Genomic DNA, 12,574 nt, shown 5'->3' with positions numbered 1-12,574 from the left:
ATTTCAACTTCGAGCTCTGCTACGCGCCACCTGATGAGCACATAATCTTGGCATTAACAATGAGATCAGGATACCTCTGAGCACTGGTATTCTGCAACCTCAGGTACACTACCAGCTTCAGCCAGGCTGAGGTTTAGAGAACATCAACATTCAAACATCAAGTCACCACCAACAGTGGCAAATGACCTACCTAACTGCTTAGACTAATGAGACCACGGAGGCATTCTTCCATGATAATATTACTCTTTTTTGCCTTGCAGTTTACTACTACTACGAGTTTGCCTAGTGATAATGGACTAAAGAGGAAGGAGATGTGACTTAAAAGAAGAAAAAATGTGTTTAGGAAGGAAAGGAAATAAATTTGCTCACCTGAAGGCCTTAAAACAAATCTTCCAGATGAGGATCCTATTTTCATTTGTTAATATAACTCTGAATGTAAATAATTCTCTTTTGAACAAGTTTATGTCAGAAGACACTCAAGAAAAATACAGCTGAGGGCTAACCCTGCTCCCTTACTCACCCACACAGGCACACACAATTTTTGATAATAAAATATTTTTAGTTCATTTTAGATCAAAAGTCAGTCACTGCTGAATGTCTATGCTAAGACACATATTGCAAAAGCCCTGTAAGAAATGGGTAGGTTTACAGTGTCATTAGTGCTGAAATGAATGTGAAATTGAATATAGTGTGTAGTTTCAGAGACTTTCTGCAGGGAAAAGAAATAGAACCAAGAGAACTGTGGAATATTTTGTCATAAAGAAGTTGCCCCTTTGTCTTGAGTAGCTGTGTGTACTCATGAAATCGCCTGGACACGGCAAATACTAGTACTTGAAGTGATCAAGTACTTCTACCCTAAAGACAAGGCTTCCCTATTGCAAATTATGTTGAACTACAGAGAATCCATTAGATAACAGCTGAAGAAATCCCAAGTCCATCCTGCTCACGCACCTCAGCATGATCCTTTTTATCTTCTCACAAGAAATAAGTTTAAAGTAATTATATAAATTAAACTATCTCTTTTGATAAATTTATCATTATATTACCTTTTTAAAAAGTCCATTCTGAGGGTTAAGGAATATTTTGCAATAGCTGTTAGAAACTATTACAATTCGAAAGACGTAATCTTCTTGCTGCTCCAGTAGAACTTGATCTCAATAGGAGGAACGATGTAAGATGATGTGGGAAAATACGGAAAACAAATATCAATAAAGCATCAATTAGATAAAATCTCCAGAATAACTTTTCCCATCATCTTAAGTATCAGGAATCTCAACAGTAGTTTTCCCACTTGTTGAACTGATCAGACAAAGTCGTGTAAGACCTGACTGGGTTTTCGAAATATCAGTGCAACCACACAGTTATAGGCAGTACCTAAAATAGAACTGTAACACCAAGCCATTTAATATTTTTTAATTCCTCAGTCTATTATGCAATGCACACTGGAAGAATTGCTGCATACTTGGGCAAAGTACATCGATAAGATGGACATATCCACTGATCAATGATTTGTTGAGTATTATGTGTGTTCAAGTAGTGAAATAGACTCCAGCTGTGCTTAGTAGCTCCTGGGTGATATAAAATAGTAAGTATTCATTATGACCTTTAGTCAGCAGCTTAATGGTAATACTAATGGACCTGCAATAAAATTTAGCTGACATACTGCTTAAGAATATTCTTAGGCTATTTTGTGGCATTAAGTTGGCATATGTAACTACATTTAAGCTCTAGATTAAATAACAAGTTTTCAATTATGAATAAATCTTACAGCTAAAAGAATTTTGATAGGTTTTGATGTGACAAAAATACCTGGTCACAAAGAACACTTTCTAGCTAAACACTAGCATTTGAATTTTAGCAAATAGGGCTCACATTCTCAGATACTGAAGTTTAGCATGAATCTTACTGCTTATGTAAATGGCAGCCCATGAGGAAGCTTGGTTTTTACAGACTCAGCCTGATACAACCAACACCACAAATGCGCTACCCATCACAACAGAGGCAAGGTGGTCAGGCTGCTGTGTTCAGTCTTACCAAACAACCTTCCAGAAGAACCCAACCTTTTGTAACAGCGAGATTTCTTCATCGCAATTGCCCACATCTGTGGTGCCATTTAGCAGAGACTTCGTTATCCACTGAGACCCCGCAGTCTGACCCTGACATCTTCATCTTAGCCACCTTTGCTTCTCTTAAGATTTTACCAGACAACTGAGTGGGGTCTTCTCAGAATACCTTGTGCATACTGTCACAGACTGATAGAAGAACTTACTAAAACTTGCTTTAACTACAAGTATTATAGGTCTGGCCTTCTTCAATTGCTACCTCTCCTTGTCACCATGACCTTTAAAATCTTAGATTTTCTCATTATTTGCTCCCATCTCTCTCTCAAATATATTCTACATATGCTCCAGTAATTTGTGTTACGCATTCTTGGGTTTGGATCACCTCCGTATTTGCCGCCCTGCTTAACCCCACAGTTAAAAAAATCTCATAGAAACACTCTTCTAAAGATGTTTAGTTCTCTGTCCCAGCTTCGGGGTAGCATATGAAAGAGCCTTGCTTCTGTTACACTGAAGTTCAGAGATTTCTGGTTCTGAGTTGGATATTTCTGTAAAGTGACAGACGTGGACTGATCTGGTACGGATGCACCTACCCACCTAAAGACCAGAGTTAAAGAGATTTTTTACAGCTTCAGGATAGCTTTCTGCAGAGAAGCTGAATAAATTATTGAAATTGCAGTCTCTACATAACCATAGATATGAAAGCAACAATAATTTACTTTCAGAAGGCTGAGTGGAAAAATACATTTTCTTCCAACTTCCTACTTTACCCTAGGATTTTATTTGTCTCCATACAGTACAAAACCCTATTCATTATTTCCAAATTTTCACATGGGTCTTTCTTGTAATGTTTTATCTGCATATTATTATTTTAGGGACACATGTCTCTTTCAGAATAAGTTCACGCATCTGTTATCCTTCTAGCAGCATCCTCCATTCTTCCTTCTGGTATCACAGCCTACATCAGCCCTACGTTAAATCTAAACTAAGGCAAGCACCCAGCAAGTGTTTTTTTATTTTTATACTATATGATATGAATACATCTTTTTCTCCTACAAAACTCCATTTAAGAAGTGTTTGGAAAGACCTGATCAATCTAATTTGGATACAACTCCCAGTTTTACACTCCTGCGCTTGCCCTTCTGAGCATTCAGCAGTGTACCTGTCTGCTGTGATTCTGGCTTGTCTTCTACACACATTTGCACTAACAAAGTGTAATTTTTAAGGGCTTGCATTCACAAACATCCCAATAAAGCCACTGACACCAGTTTTATCCTTTAAGTTCCTGGTGCAGTTTATTCATGTAAAAGGCAAATGTAGTTGGGGGCATGAATCCATATTATTTGCGCATATTGAAATGCTAAAGTAGATCTTATTGGAAGGGATTTAAAGAAAAGGGGAGTCACAAAAACATTGACTTGGGGGCTGCAAGAGAACGATACTGAAAGACAAAGTTTTTGCTACAGTATTGCCTACGAAACCAGGACAAGCCAATGCATACAGCTAATAAAAAAAAAAAATTTCCAGGAAGGATTTTTTTAAAGTGTTGAAAACGGGCTTAACTTTGTTCCCACACAAGTCTTACCACTGACTTCAATAGCAATAAAGCTAGGCTAATATCAAGTCGTTTTTAAAATTCTGTCTGTTGTATCCCAGCTTTAACTACAAAATCACTGCAGAAATGATGGGTTGTTGAGGCACTATCACAGCTCCTGGGATATGCAGCTGAACATTATTTCCCCTCGGAGACTGAGGAAGATGGCAGTAGAAGGCAACTTGCAAAAGCAAGATCACAGGGGTACTAACAGCTCAGATGGGCCAGGAGACAGGGTAAACACAACCACGGTACCAGCCTCCTCCTTACTTCCCTACAGGGCATTTCGCTTTCTCTGGGACAGGAGAGACTGAAGCAGTCCCAGACCAGCCACCCACTTACCAACAAAATACCAGGCTCTCATGACAAATTTATGTCCTTTTTGCAAGCAGAAGGCATGCTACACATACTACTATAATGCAGTTTATTTTGTGCCACGTGACAGAGATAGAGAGTAATAAACAATATTGTCTCCATAGCTGTCATAGGGAGCGAGGATTGCAGTTTCCAAATCCCAGCCTACAAAGTAAAGGTTGCATCTACTGTGCAGTTCTCAGAAGCTCTGGCATAACCTAGAAATACCCAAGTCAGCAGTAGAAGCAGCAAGTTCATTCCAGCAGCATGAACTCAACTGAATTTGGTGAGAAATGACTGCCATCATACACATACCCAAACAAGAGAGTCCGTGTAGAGAGCGTGCATTTCCATGAACGACGCACAGATGTCTCTTACCCATGATACACACAGTGGGAGCTGTGGAAGGAAAGATGCTCTCAAACTTCACTGATGCTAGAAAAGCCCCATCTCCAGGAAGCATCACGCAGGATATATCTCACAGGCAACACTACACATTATACATGCTGCTGCTTAAAGGATCATGACCCAAGTTTTTGCTGTTTTATTTCCCCTCCAAATAACATGTATCAGAATGCACGTTGGTTTTATAGGTGACTGGTTAGCCAGCACACTGCAGAGGCTAAGCACAAGCCTGACTGTAACCTTGCTCCTCTGTGCAGCCTTCTCAGCACAGGCCAGATGGGGTTTTGCCTTCCTATGGCAGTATGCAAAGCTGGGAAGCAGACCATAAGCATCTATGTCTCTGATAAGCACCTGTAATAATACAGATGCATTCCTGTGAAAACAAGGCTATGTGCAGGGTCCATGCTAAACACAACAGTGCCTACGGTCTCTGCTAAGAGTAAATTACTCAGCTCACACACTTCCCACCACAGTTTCTTTTGAGAAACACCCACGTACAGTATTGCTTTGAATTGTTTTCTCTTTTTCCAGATCAGCTGCTAGAAACTCACCCATTTTCCATGCTTTCAAAGTTTTCTTTTTCTGCAAAGCGAAGGCATTATCATCTAGTCTTTAAACTAATTAACTATCCCTTTTAGCTATAATTTCTCTTCATATAAAACATTTGTAAAAGGTCTGTTTTTCCCCATGCCCTCTTTTCTCTCTTTTGGCTCTTCATTATGACCATGCCTAATTGTGATGAGCTGTCCACCATTTACTCTACAGGATTGTATAGAGCTTTGTAATGTGCCTGCCACTGATGTATTTACAATTGGAAGCAGTTAACTCTTTAGTCCTGCTTCCTTGTTCAAAACAATGAACCTCGTGAAGAAACTAGCGCTTAGCCCCAATTAAAGATTTTTAAAAGTCTCTATTTTAAGCCTGAGTACTCCAAATTGAGCATTTGTCAAAGGCCTGGTCACAGCTCCAAATGGAGAGAGGGAAATCCTACAGAGGAGAAGAATAAGACTATCACATCAGTTAGGGTGAAAGTTCTTCTCAATCAGCATCTTAACCATGTAATCAGTATGGGATCTGTTAAGTCTGCCTTGTCCATACAAGCCTGCTGTTCCCTCTTTGTCAGCACTGCTATCAAACACTAAATTCACTGATATTCACGATTTCTTTCCTGAAGAGAATCTAACTCAGTGGTTAAAACGGAAGGGGTGGTATGATACAAATATGAAACCACCTCTTCTTTCTGCCTTAGGAATTCTAGCATTTATGCATCATGGAAGTTTCTCAGAGTGGCTCTTGACATAAACCCAGCATAATACATTAATACATCAGGAGAAATGACTCTCTTCCACCTCTCTTTCCAGTTAAGACACCACACCCAAGAGCCATTAGCAGTTTCCCCAGTTCCAAGAGTATTTTCCCCAGCATACAGCAAATCTAAATGCTAGCTCCTTCGCACTCCAATTTCAGGGAAAACTCCCTCAAAATTATATGAGAGAGTTCTAAAGACCCCAGATATTTGAATAGTTTTATTATTTTCTTATAAACAACGTGGATCTCCATAGTTCACATCTATGGACAAATATGAATTAATGGTTATACCTCTTGATCAGCTTTTCACTGAACACCGATTGTAACATGATGAATGATTCTTTTCCTAAAGAAAACAGAACATTTGACAAATGTTGCATATGTGAACGGACAGACACCCTTCTGAGCAAAACTGTCCATATGTCAGTAACTTGATATTGACTGCATGTCAAAAACAGACCCATTTAAAACTTCTGTGCAGTGCTGACAAACCACGTCATTGAATGTCTTCTTGTCTTACACATTTTCTTTCTGCTAAGGATCTCTGTGCAGGTTGAAGGAACATAGCTTCAGAATACAATTACATAATGGGCAACTAATATCTACACTTAGCAAAGGCAGAAAGAAGAAAAGGACACAATTTACACCTATAAAGATGAAATTGTAATGAAATCTTCTGATGTATGGAAGAATTATGGAAGAATTGCTGAAAAACTGAAGCTTTATTTTGGATCCGACTCATATCAGGTAAGTTGAGGCAGCATAGCCACACACCTTTGCCACAGGTCACATTTCCTCAAAAAAGGACAAATTAAACTCAATCACACAATGCTTGTTTTGTAACACTTGGAGATTAAGATATTAAAGCAATATTTATAATGGTGCTTGCTTTAAGAAGTAGATCGCATATATTTTTATACAAAAAATACCTCACTTCCAGCTAGATTCCTGGATTTTGGTCTTTAAGCTGTATAGAACTGCTAAATTACAGTCACTGTAAAATTACATGCCATAAAAGCTCTCTTTTTTTTAAAATAAAAAAAATGTAGTGTGATCAAACTGGGGAGAGTACTGTTTGCATGCTGCCTGTCCAGGACCTGACTTGCAAATAGGTAAAAACAACGGACAAAAAAACAGAACAGCACGTGAACTGAACATCAAACTACACTTATCTCCATTCCCCTGAAGGAACCAGGAGAACACTAACACAGCATATCTGAAGTTCACGCACTTCTAAAAAAAAAAAAAAAATGAGGAATTACTTTAAAATAAAAGATACTACGTGAGACATGAGGCTAACCTCTTCCTTTTACACTTCCCCTTTAACATATTTGTTTATTCTGTTGTAACTGCTGTCAATAGCATCAGGAACTAAGGTGACAGAATTATTCCTGCGTGTCAGCATAACCTGCTGTCCTGGGAATTTAAACCAAAAGCAACAAGGACCAAAAACCATCTAAGTTTCGTTACCCTAGCAGCTTTCACAAGGGAGCACCCCAGGCAGAATGACTTTCTAACGCAATGACTCCGCTACGTTTATTGCATTCCCACCTCTGTTTACCCACCTGAGGAAGGTCCACACAAAACAAGAGCTTGTCTACAACCACAGACTGCAGCAGTTCCTCTTTCACTGTTCCTCACAGTAGCTAAAACATTCAGTAAACACCATACCAAGTGCAAGAAGTGTTGTTCAAGTTTTAAGACTAATCATGAAGCTTTATCTGCTCAGAGAAGTGGTCTAAGATACCTCTTTCCTCCTTCTCTAATTTATTCCTGCAACTCTGAACACCAGACCACTTGCTCACTGAACATAATTAGGCCCCGATTATCCCCACTCATCCCTTTGCACTCCCTAGAACCACTTACATGTTCAATCAAGGAGTTGACACAACCACCCACCAGCAGAAAGCTAAGCCTCTTGGCTATAAAATTAACCCTTCGTTCTTGGATACTAAACTCTCAAGGAGCATTTAATATACAAGTAACCATTGCACATGGTTTGCATCAAACCTACCAAAACCCACAAGCCCTTAGAAGTTAACTCTCCTTGGAGATACACCATACACATGTAATAGCTGCCAGCTTCTTCCTTATCAGAAGCCAACCCCCAGACAAGTTATAGCCCTTAAAAGAAAAGGGGAAAAAGCTATCTTCACAGAAAACTTCCAACCTACAGAAGAGGTACGGTGGACCCCCCAGCCCTGACTGCATAGCTATTCCAAGGCCAACAAACCTTTTACAGCAGCCGACAAACCCCTTCCTTCCTACTACAATTCCTGTCCCCAGGAAATCAACTTTTATCCAGCACGCAGGCAGGCTGTGCCCCTGTGCTCAATTATTGACCAGCTTGATCAGATTTCTCAGCTGTTAGGAATAACTGGTAAGAGCAGCACATCAGCTGTTCTCCAGCTTTCAAGGGAGAGCTGTGTATTTTCTACATTCTCTTTTTGAAGGGCGAGAGGGCACAGTTTCTGGGTTTGAATCCTTTGAGTTCTCTATTTCTTCCTCTTCCTTATTCCATTTAGGAGAAATGGATACTGGAAACTATTCTAGCCTGAACAGTGTCCTGGGAGAAAACATACAACGCAGCCATGCCATTTGGCACTTGCAAAGCAAACAAAAAACCAAACCCTTAATTTTCAGCCAGGGAAATAGGTTTCCTTCTAGCCTACAGAAAAGCAATGTATTTCCAGTTTTTAGGTTTTAGAGACAGTCTGTGCTAAACAAATGGGTGGATTTTGTTTTGAAAATAGCTGTTGTTCTTCATTTGTGTAAATGAATAAATACCCCTCTTTTTAGAGCACAGCATGCTCTATGTGAGCAGGCTGAGGTATTGACCACGGTGCAATACTGCCTGGCAAAGCAGTGCTCACAGAAAAGAGGAGCAGAATGTGCACCTATAGGAAACTGTCTGCATCAAATTCACTTCACATTAAAATTTTTATGAATAATATTTTCATAACCCCCTTGGTTTCCAATATGTTCCAATTATGGTTGTGACAGCCCAAGAAAACTGAACTTTTCTACACAATTCTCACTAATATGGCCTGCTACTTGGTCTTATTGTTATTAGAATAATTTGCTCCCAAGTTCTGAAATGAACTCTGTGCCCAAGTAATTAAAGCTCTTAAAGTTTCTAGTCCTTTGTTTAAAGAATTCGTCCTTGTGCTCTCTATGCCCCATCAGCTACCTAATTAGCAGAGCCTTTGCGTGATTAAAAATTCTCACAGAGATTCTGCTGGATATTTGCCTCTCTTAATGAGTGTTTGTGGACAGCTGGGAGCGGGAGCTGGTTCCCTCCTCCCAGGACCTCCAATGAATTCTGCAGACCTCTGTCAGGGCCCAGGAGTGAAAGCTGTCATTTTAGTAATGTGGATGAAAATTGGTCAAAAGCACTGTGGTCCTTGAGGAATGAAAGGCCTTGAAATATAAATGAAGATGAATATTCATATTTGGTTCAATAAGTGCCAACTATTAATATACATGTCTGTCAGTAAGAAAAGTCAGAACTTATTCAATTGTGCCTGGCATAATTTGGCTCCTAATTCACAATTATCCTCCTATTCTTTGCATTACTTTGCACTTAATTTTTTTTCAGCTAAAAACTTGCAGGAAAATGAAAGCATTGCTATTTCCACAAAAATAAGTAATCTTTTCTGTCCTTCTATTAAAAATCACCTGTGGCTTTTTCACACACAATTCTGACTGTCTTGCTCTGATTTTTCATATCTTGTGTTCTTTCAATATCAGCTTTCAAAATAGCCCATCATATATTTCATACTCTGGAAGTATACCAACTTTCTTTATAGAAATTCTCATGAGATTCCATATCCCCCTCCACTTTATTTCCAACCCAGTTCTAATTTTATATCTGTTATGATTTTTAAGGATTTCTCAGTTTTCAAGGACTGTAAAATTAAATTGAAATAAGGTGGTTTTGGGGGGGGTTGTTTTTTTGTTCTGCTGGTGGTGAGGTGTTTTGCTTGTTTGGTTGGTCTGTTTTTAAAGTGTGGTATGTCTGTTTTTGGGAGGAACATCTGAAGACACTGAAGAAATGTTGTCCTGTTTTTATTATTAGCAATAGACTGTTGATTTTTGAAATGGAAGACCAGGATTACGGAAAAATCCTAGAAGTATTCAAACTAGGCAATCCAGCTTCACAGGAGAGTGATCTCTTATTCAGTGACATTTGTGAAATTAGAGCTAAGTAATTTTCCTAATCAATATATTCCCATTTATCACTTTGCCCAAAGCCCATGTGCACAGGAACCAACACACATATTAGACACTGCTGAAATCACTTAGTTCTTAGAAGAATAAAAAGTACTGGAGGAAACATGGCAAAGTGGGATTATCGCTTGGTTTATGAAATTAAGATGATCTGATCAAACCAAAACCTTCTGTATAAGAGGAGGAGCTATATAGATCAAATGCAAACAAACTGAAATATATTTGGAGGGGGAATGTTGGGAGGAAGCAGTGAGGACGGCATTCATTTGTTTCTTTTACCATGGTATTACAGATCACCTTACCGAAAAAGAAGCCTAGAGATAAAACTACCACAAAACCTGCTACATCACCAAAAGGTTACAGAGAGGCCACACACTGATTTAATTCAGCTTTACGCAGAAAATCTAACAGGACCAGATCCTGCAGAGACATGCTTTGCTGAACGACAGAGGAACATTTATTGTTTTAAACTTTACTTGGTCAGGTTCCTGCTGACTTGTAATGGGAGTTTGCCTGAGTAAGGCATAGGTAGGAATCAGAGAGGCTATAGCCTAAGGAACAGCAGCTTGAGAGAAGGCTGTGAAACACCAGTCATCGTGGAACGAAACCAGCACATAAGAGGAGAAAAGAGGCCCTGGGTGTTCTGACACAAGCGACCAAATTCCTCTCTCATTTGTAATGGTCCCAGCCCATTAGCTTCAAGGTGGAACGTCTGGGAAGCCTGAAAGTTAAACAGCTCTCTATTCAAAGCTGTCCAGCTAGCAAACTTTGCTTCCAGACCATTCCTGCCTACATTTCATAAGGCTTATTTTTGTTTGTGTCAGTAGAATACTCTTATTCACTCTGCCTTCTAGATGCAGATTTGTTTCAGCAGAGACTGGTGATCAGCTGTTTTCACTGGCTGTTTGAAAAATGGCAGAAGTAAGTTAGGACAGGTGTGGGTGCACATTAGCAAGGCAATTAGGTTTGGAAATATTAATTTATCATTTGTAATAAGGTCGTGGATTATAGATCTATATCCATGATATACCTATTATCTCAGAGGTTCCAGTTCAGAGGATCCAAAACAAATCAAGGGGAAGCTTTTTTTTTTTTTAAAGCCTTTTGGTTTGCATGTTTTCAGACCACCTGTCAAAAGCTAAACTTTGCTAGGACTGGAATTTAAAAGCCGTGACTCTACCTCTGTTGCATGATATTCCAAATAGAAACCATAGGACAGACACAAGTTCAAAATTCACCTAGAGTGAACTGAATTATTGTGAACATTTTAGGCTTGCAATTAAAAATTACTGCAGGTCCACAAACTCTGTATTTATGTGCACTTGTTTGTCCAACGTGCATAGTGCTCATAAGTCATGAGCCCACCTGCAACAACAACATGCATTTTTTTAGAATCCTTCTGAGGTTATTGGACTTTCTGGGGATTTAATATCCAATCTATATTAGGAAAAGGTGCCATTTGCATTGCTACTACTATTGGTCAATTTTACCCCCAATATAATGAACATAAAAAAAGGGAAAAAAGGTAAGTTGAGAAAATAACAGAAAAAAAAATTGCGACCCCCCCCCCCCCCGTTTTCTGTGATTTCATGTAGCACATTACCAGAAAGTACCCTGAACACAGTAATTGCCATAGCTGCAGACCAAAGGTCAACTAATTCTGTCTCATTTGCAGAAATTAGCAGCATACAGCTGCTTTAGAAGACTGTTCAATAGTCACATGTGCAACTACCAAATAATCCACCCCTTCTTCATTTCCACAACTTATCGTGCCCACAATAGGGGAGTAGTCTGTATTATTTAAAAATATATGTATCCTCCTGTGATAATACAGAAGCCAATAGAGAAAATAATAAATTACTCAGCTAAGTGAAAAGTATGAAAGGAATGTAACCTATTAACTTAATGTTTGGCAAAGGCTCCGCTGAAGAGGTAGGGTTGGCACAGCATGCCAGAGTATGGAGCCCTGGCTTTACCAAGCTGAGCAGAGGCGAACTCTGAAGGCAGGAAGCCTCGCCAAGGGCAACCTCCTCTGGTTCTCCACGGGGCAGGCAATGGTTGCAAAAGCACCCCAGCTGCATACTCAGCCCTGAACACACCTGAGCATTGAGGGATATAGGCAGCAAAAGCAGGGAAGAAAAGTTCAAGAGGGCTGCAAGAGTCAGCCAAGTGCCAAGGATTATGGAGGCATTCAGCCTCTCTGCGCTGCTCTATGCGTTTGGATGTGGAGGGTACCACAAGATTTTAATAAAGAACAGTGCTCATATTTAAAATATTTGCAAAGCAATTATCATTCATTCTGCATATTGAGAAGTTAATCTTTAGAAGTTGATCTGTTCATTTACCTTGCTTTTAAAGTAAGCTTTTTTGTTACAGAGGTACAGTGAAAGAAGTCAAGGGGAAAAAAAAAGTGTTTGATTTTTTTCTTAAAGATTTTTTTTTTCAAAACTATTCTGAACACAGCAGTATTAGGTTCAGAAATTGTGTCATCAGCCACACGTGCTACAGTAGATGAAAGTCCTGTCTCACATCAGTATGGATATCTTGGGGGGATCATTATAGGAAATGTGCACAGAAGAAATCTCTTAAGGAGGGATTTGAATTGAGACAGGGAGATCATTTG

General features: G+C 39.3%; 1 protein-coding gene across 28 annotated transcripts in view; it reads right to left on the bottom strand.

Annotated features, from left to right (window-relative positions):
* LOC310899705 (uncharacterized protein) overlaps positions 1-12,574 on the bottom strand; it is a 221,537-nt gene that overhangs the window by 173,629 nt on the left and 35,334 nt on the right. For 4 of the 28 annotated variants that reach the window (XR_014584584.1, XR_014584585.1, XR_014584586.1 and 1 more), the window contains exon 1: positions 7,955-8,157. The exons of 21 other annotated variants lie outside the window; for them this stretch is intronic. Coding sequence is in view for 1 of the 7 variants with exons in the window: in XM_083836471.1 (XP_083692597.1) it covers positions 1,047-1,063 (17 nt within the window). In the remaining 6 variants the exon portion in view is untranslated. Of the gene's footprint in view, positions 1-1,046; positions 1,154-7,954; positions 8,158-12,574 lie in introns of those variants that run through there. 3 more of the 28 variants (XR_014584588.1, XR_014584589.1, XM_083836471.1) reach the window with 3 other exon arrangements.

Source organism: Anser anser (genome assembly GCF_964211835.1).
Source record: "Anser anser genome assembly, chromosome: 5".
Lineage (NCBI taxonomy): Eukaryota > Metazoa > Chordata > Aves > Anseriformes > Anatidae > Anser > Anser anser.
This window is presented reverse-complemented; position numbering and strand designations above follow the sequence as displayed.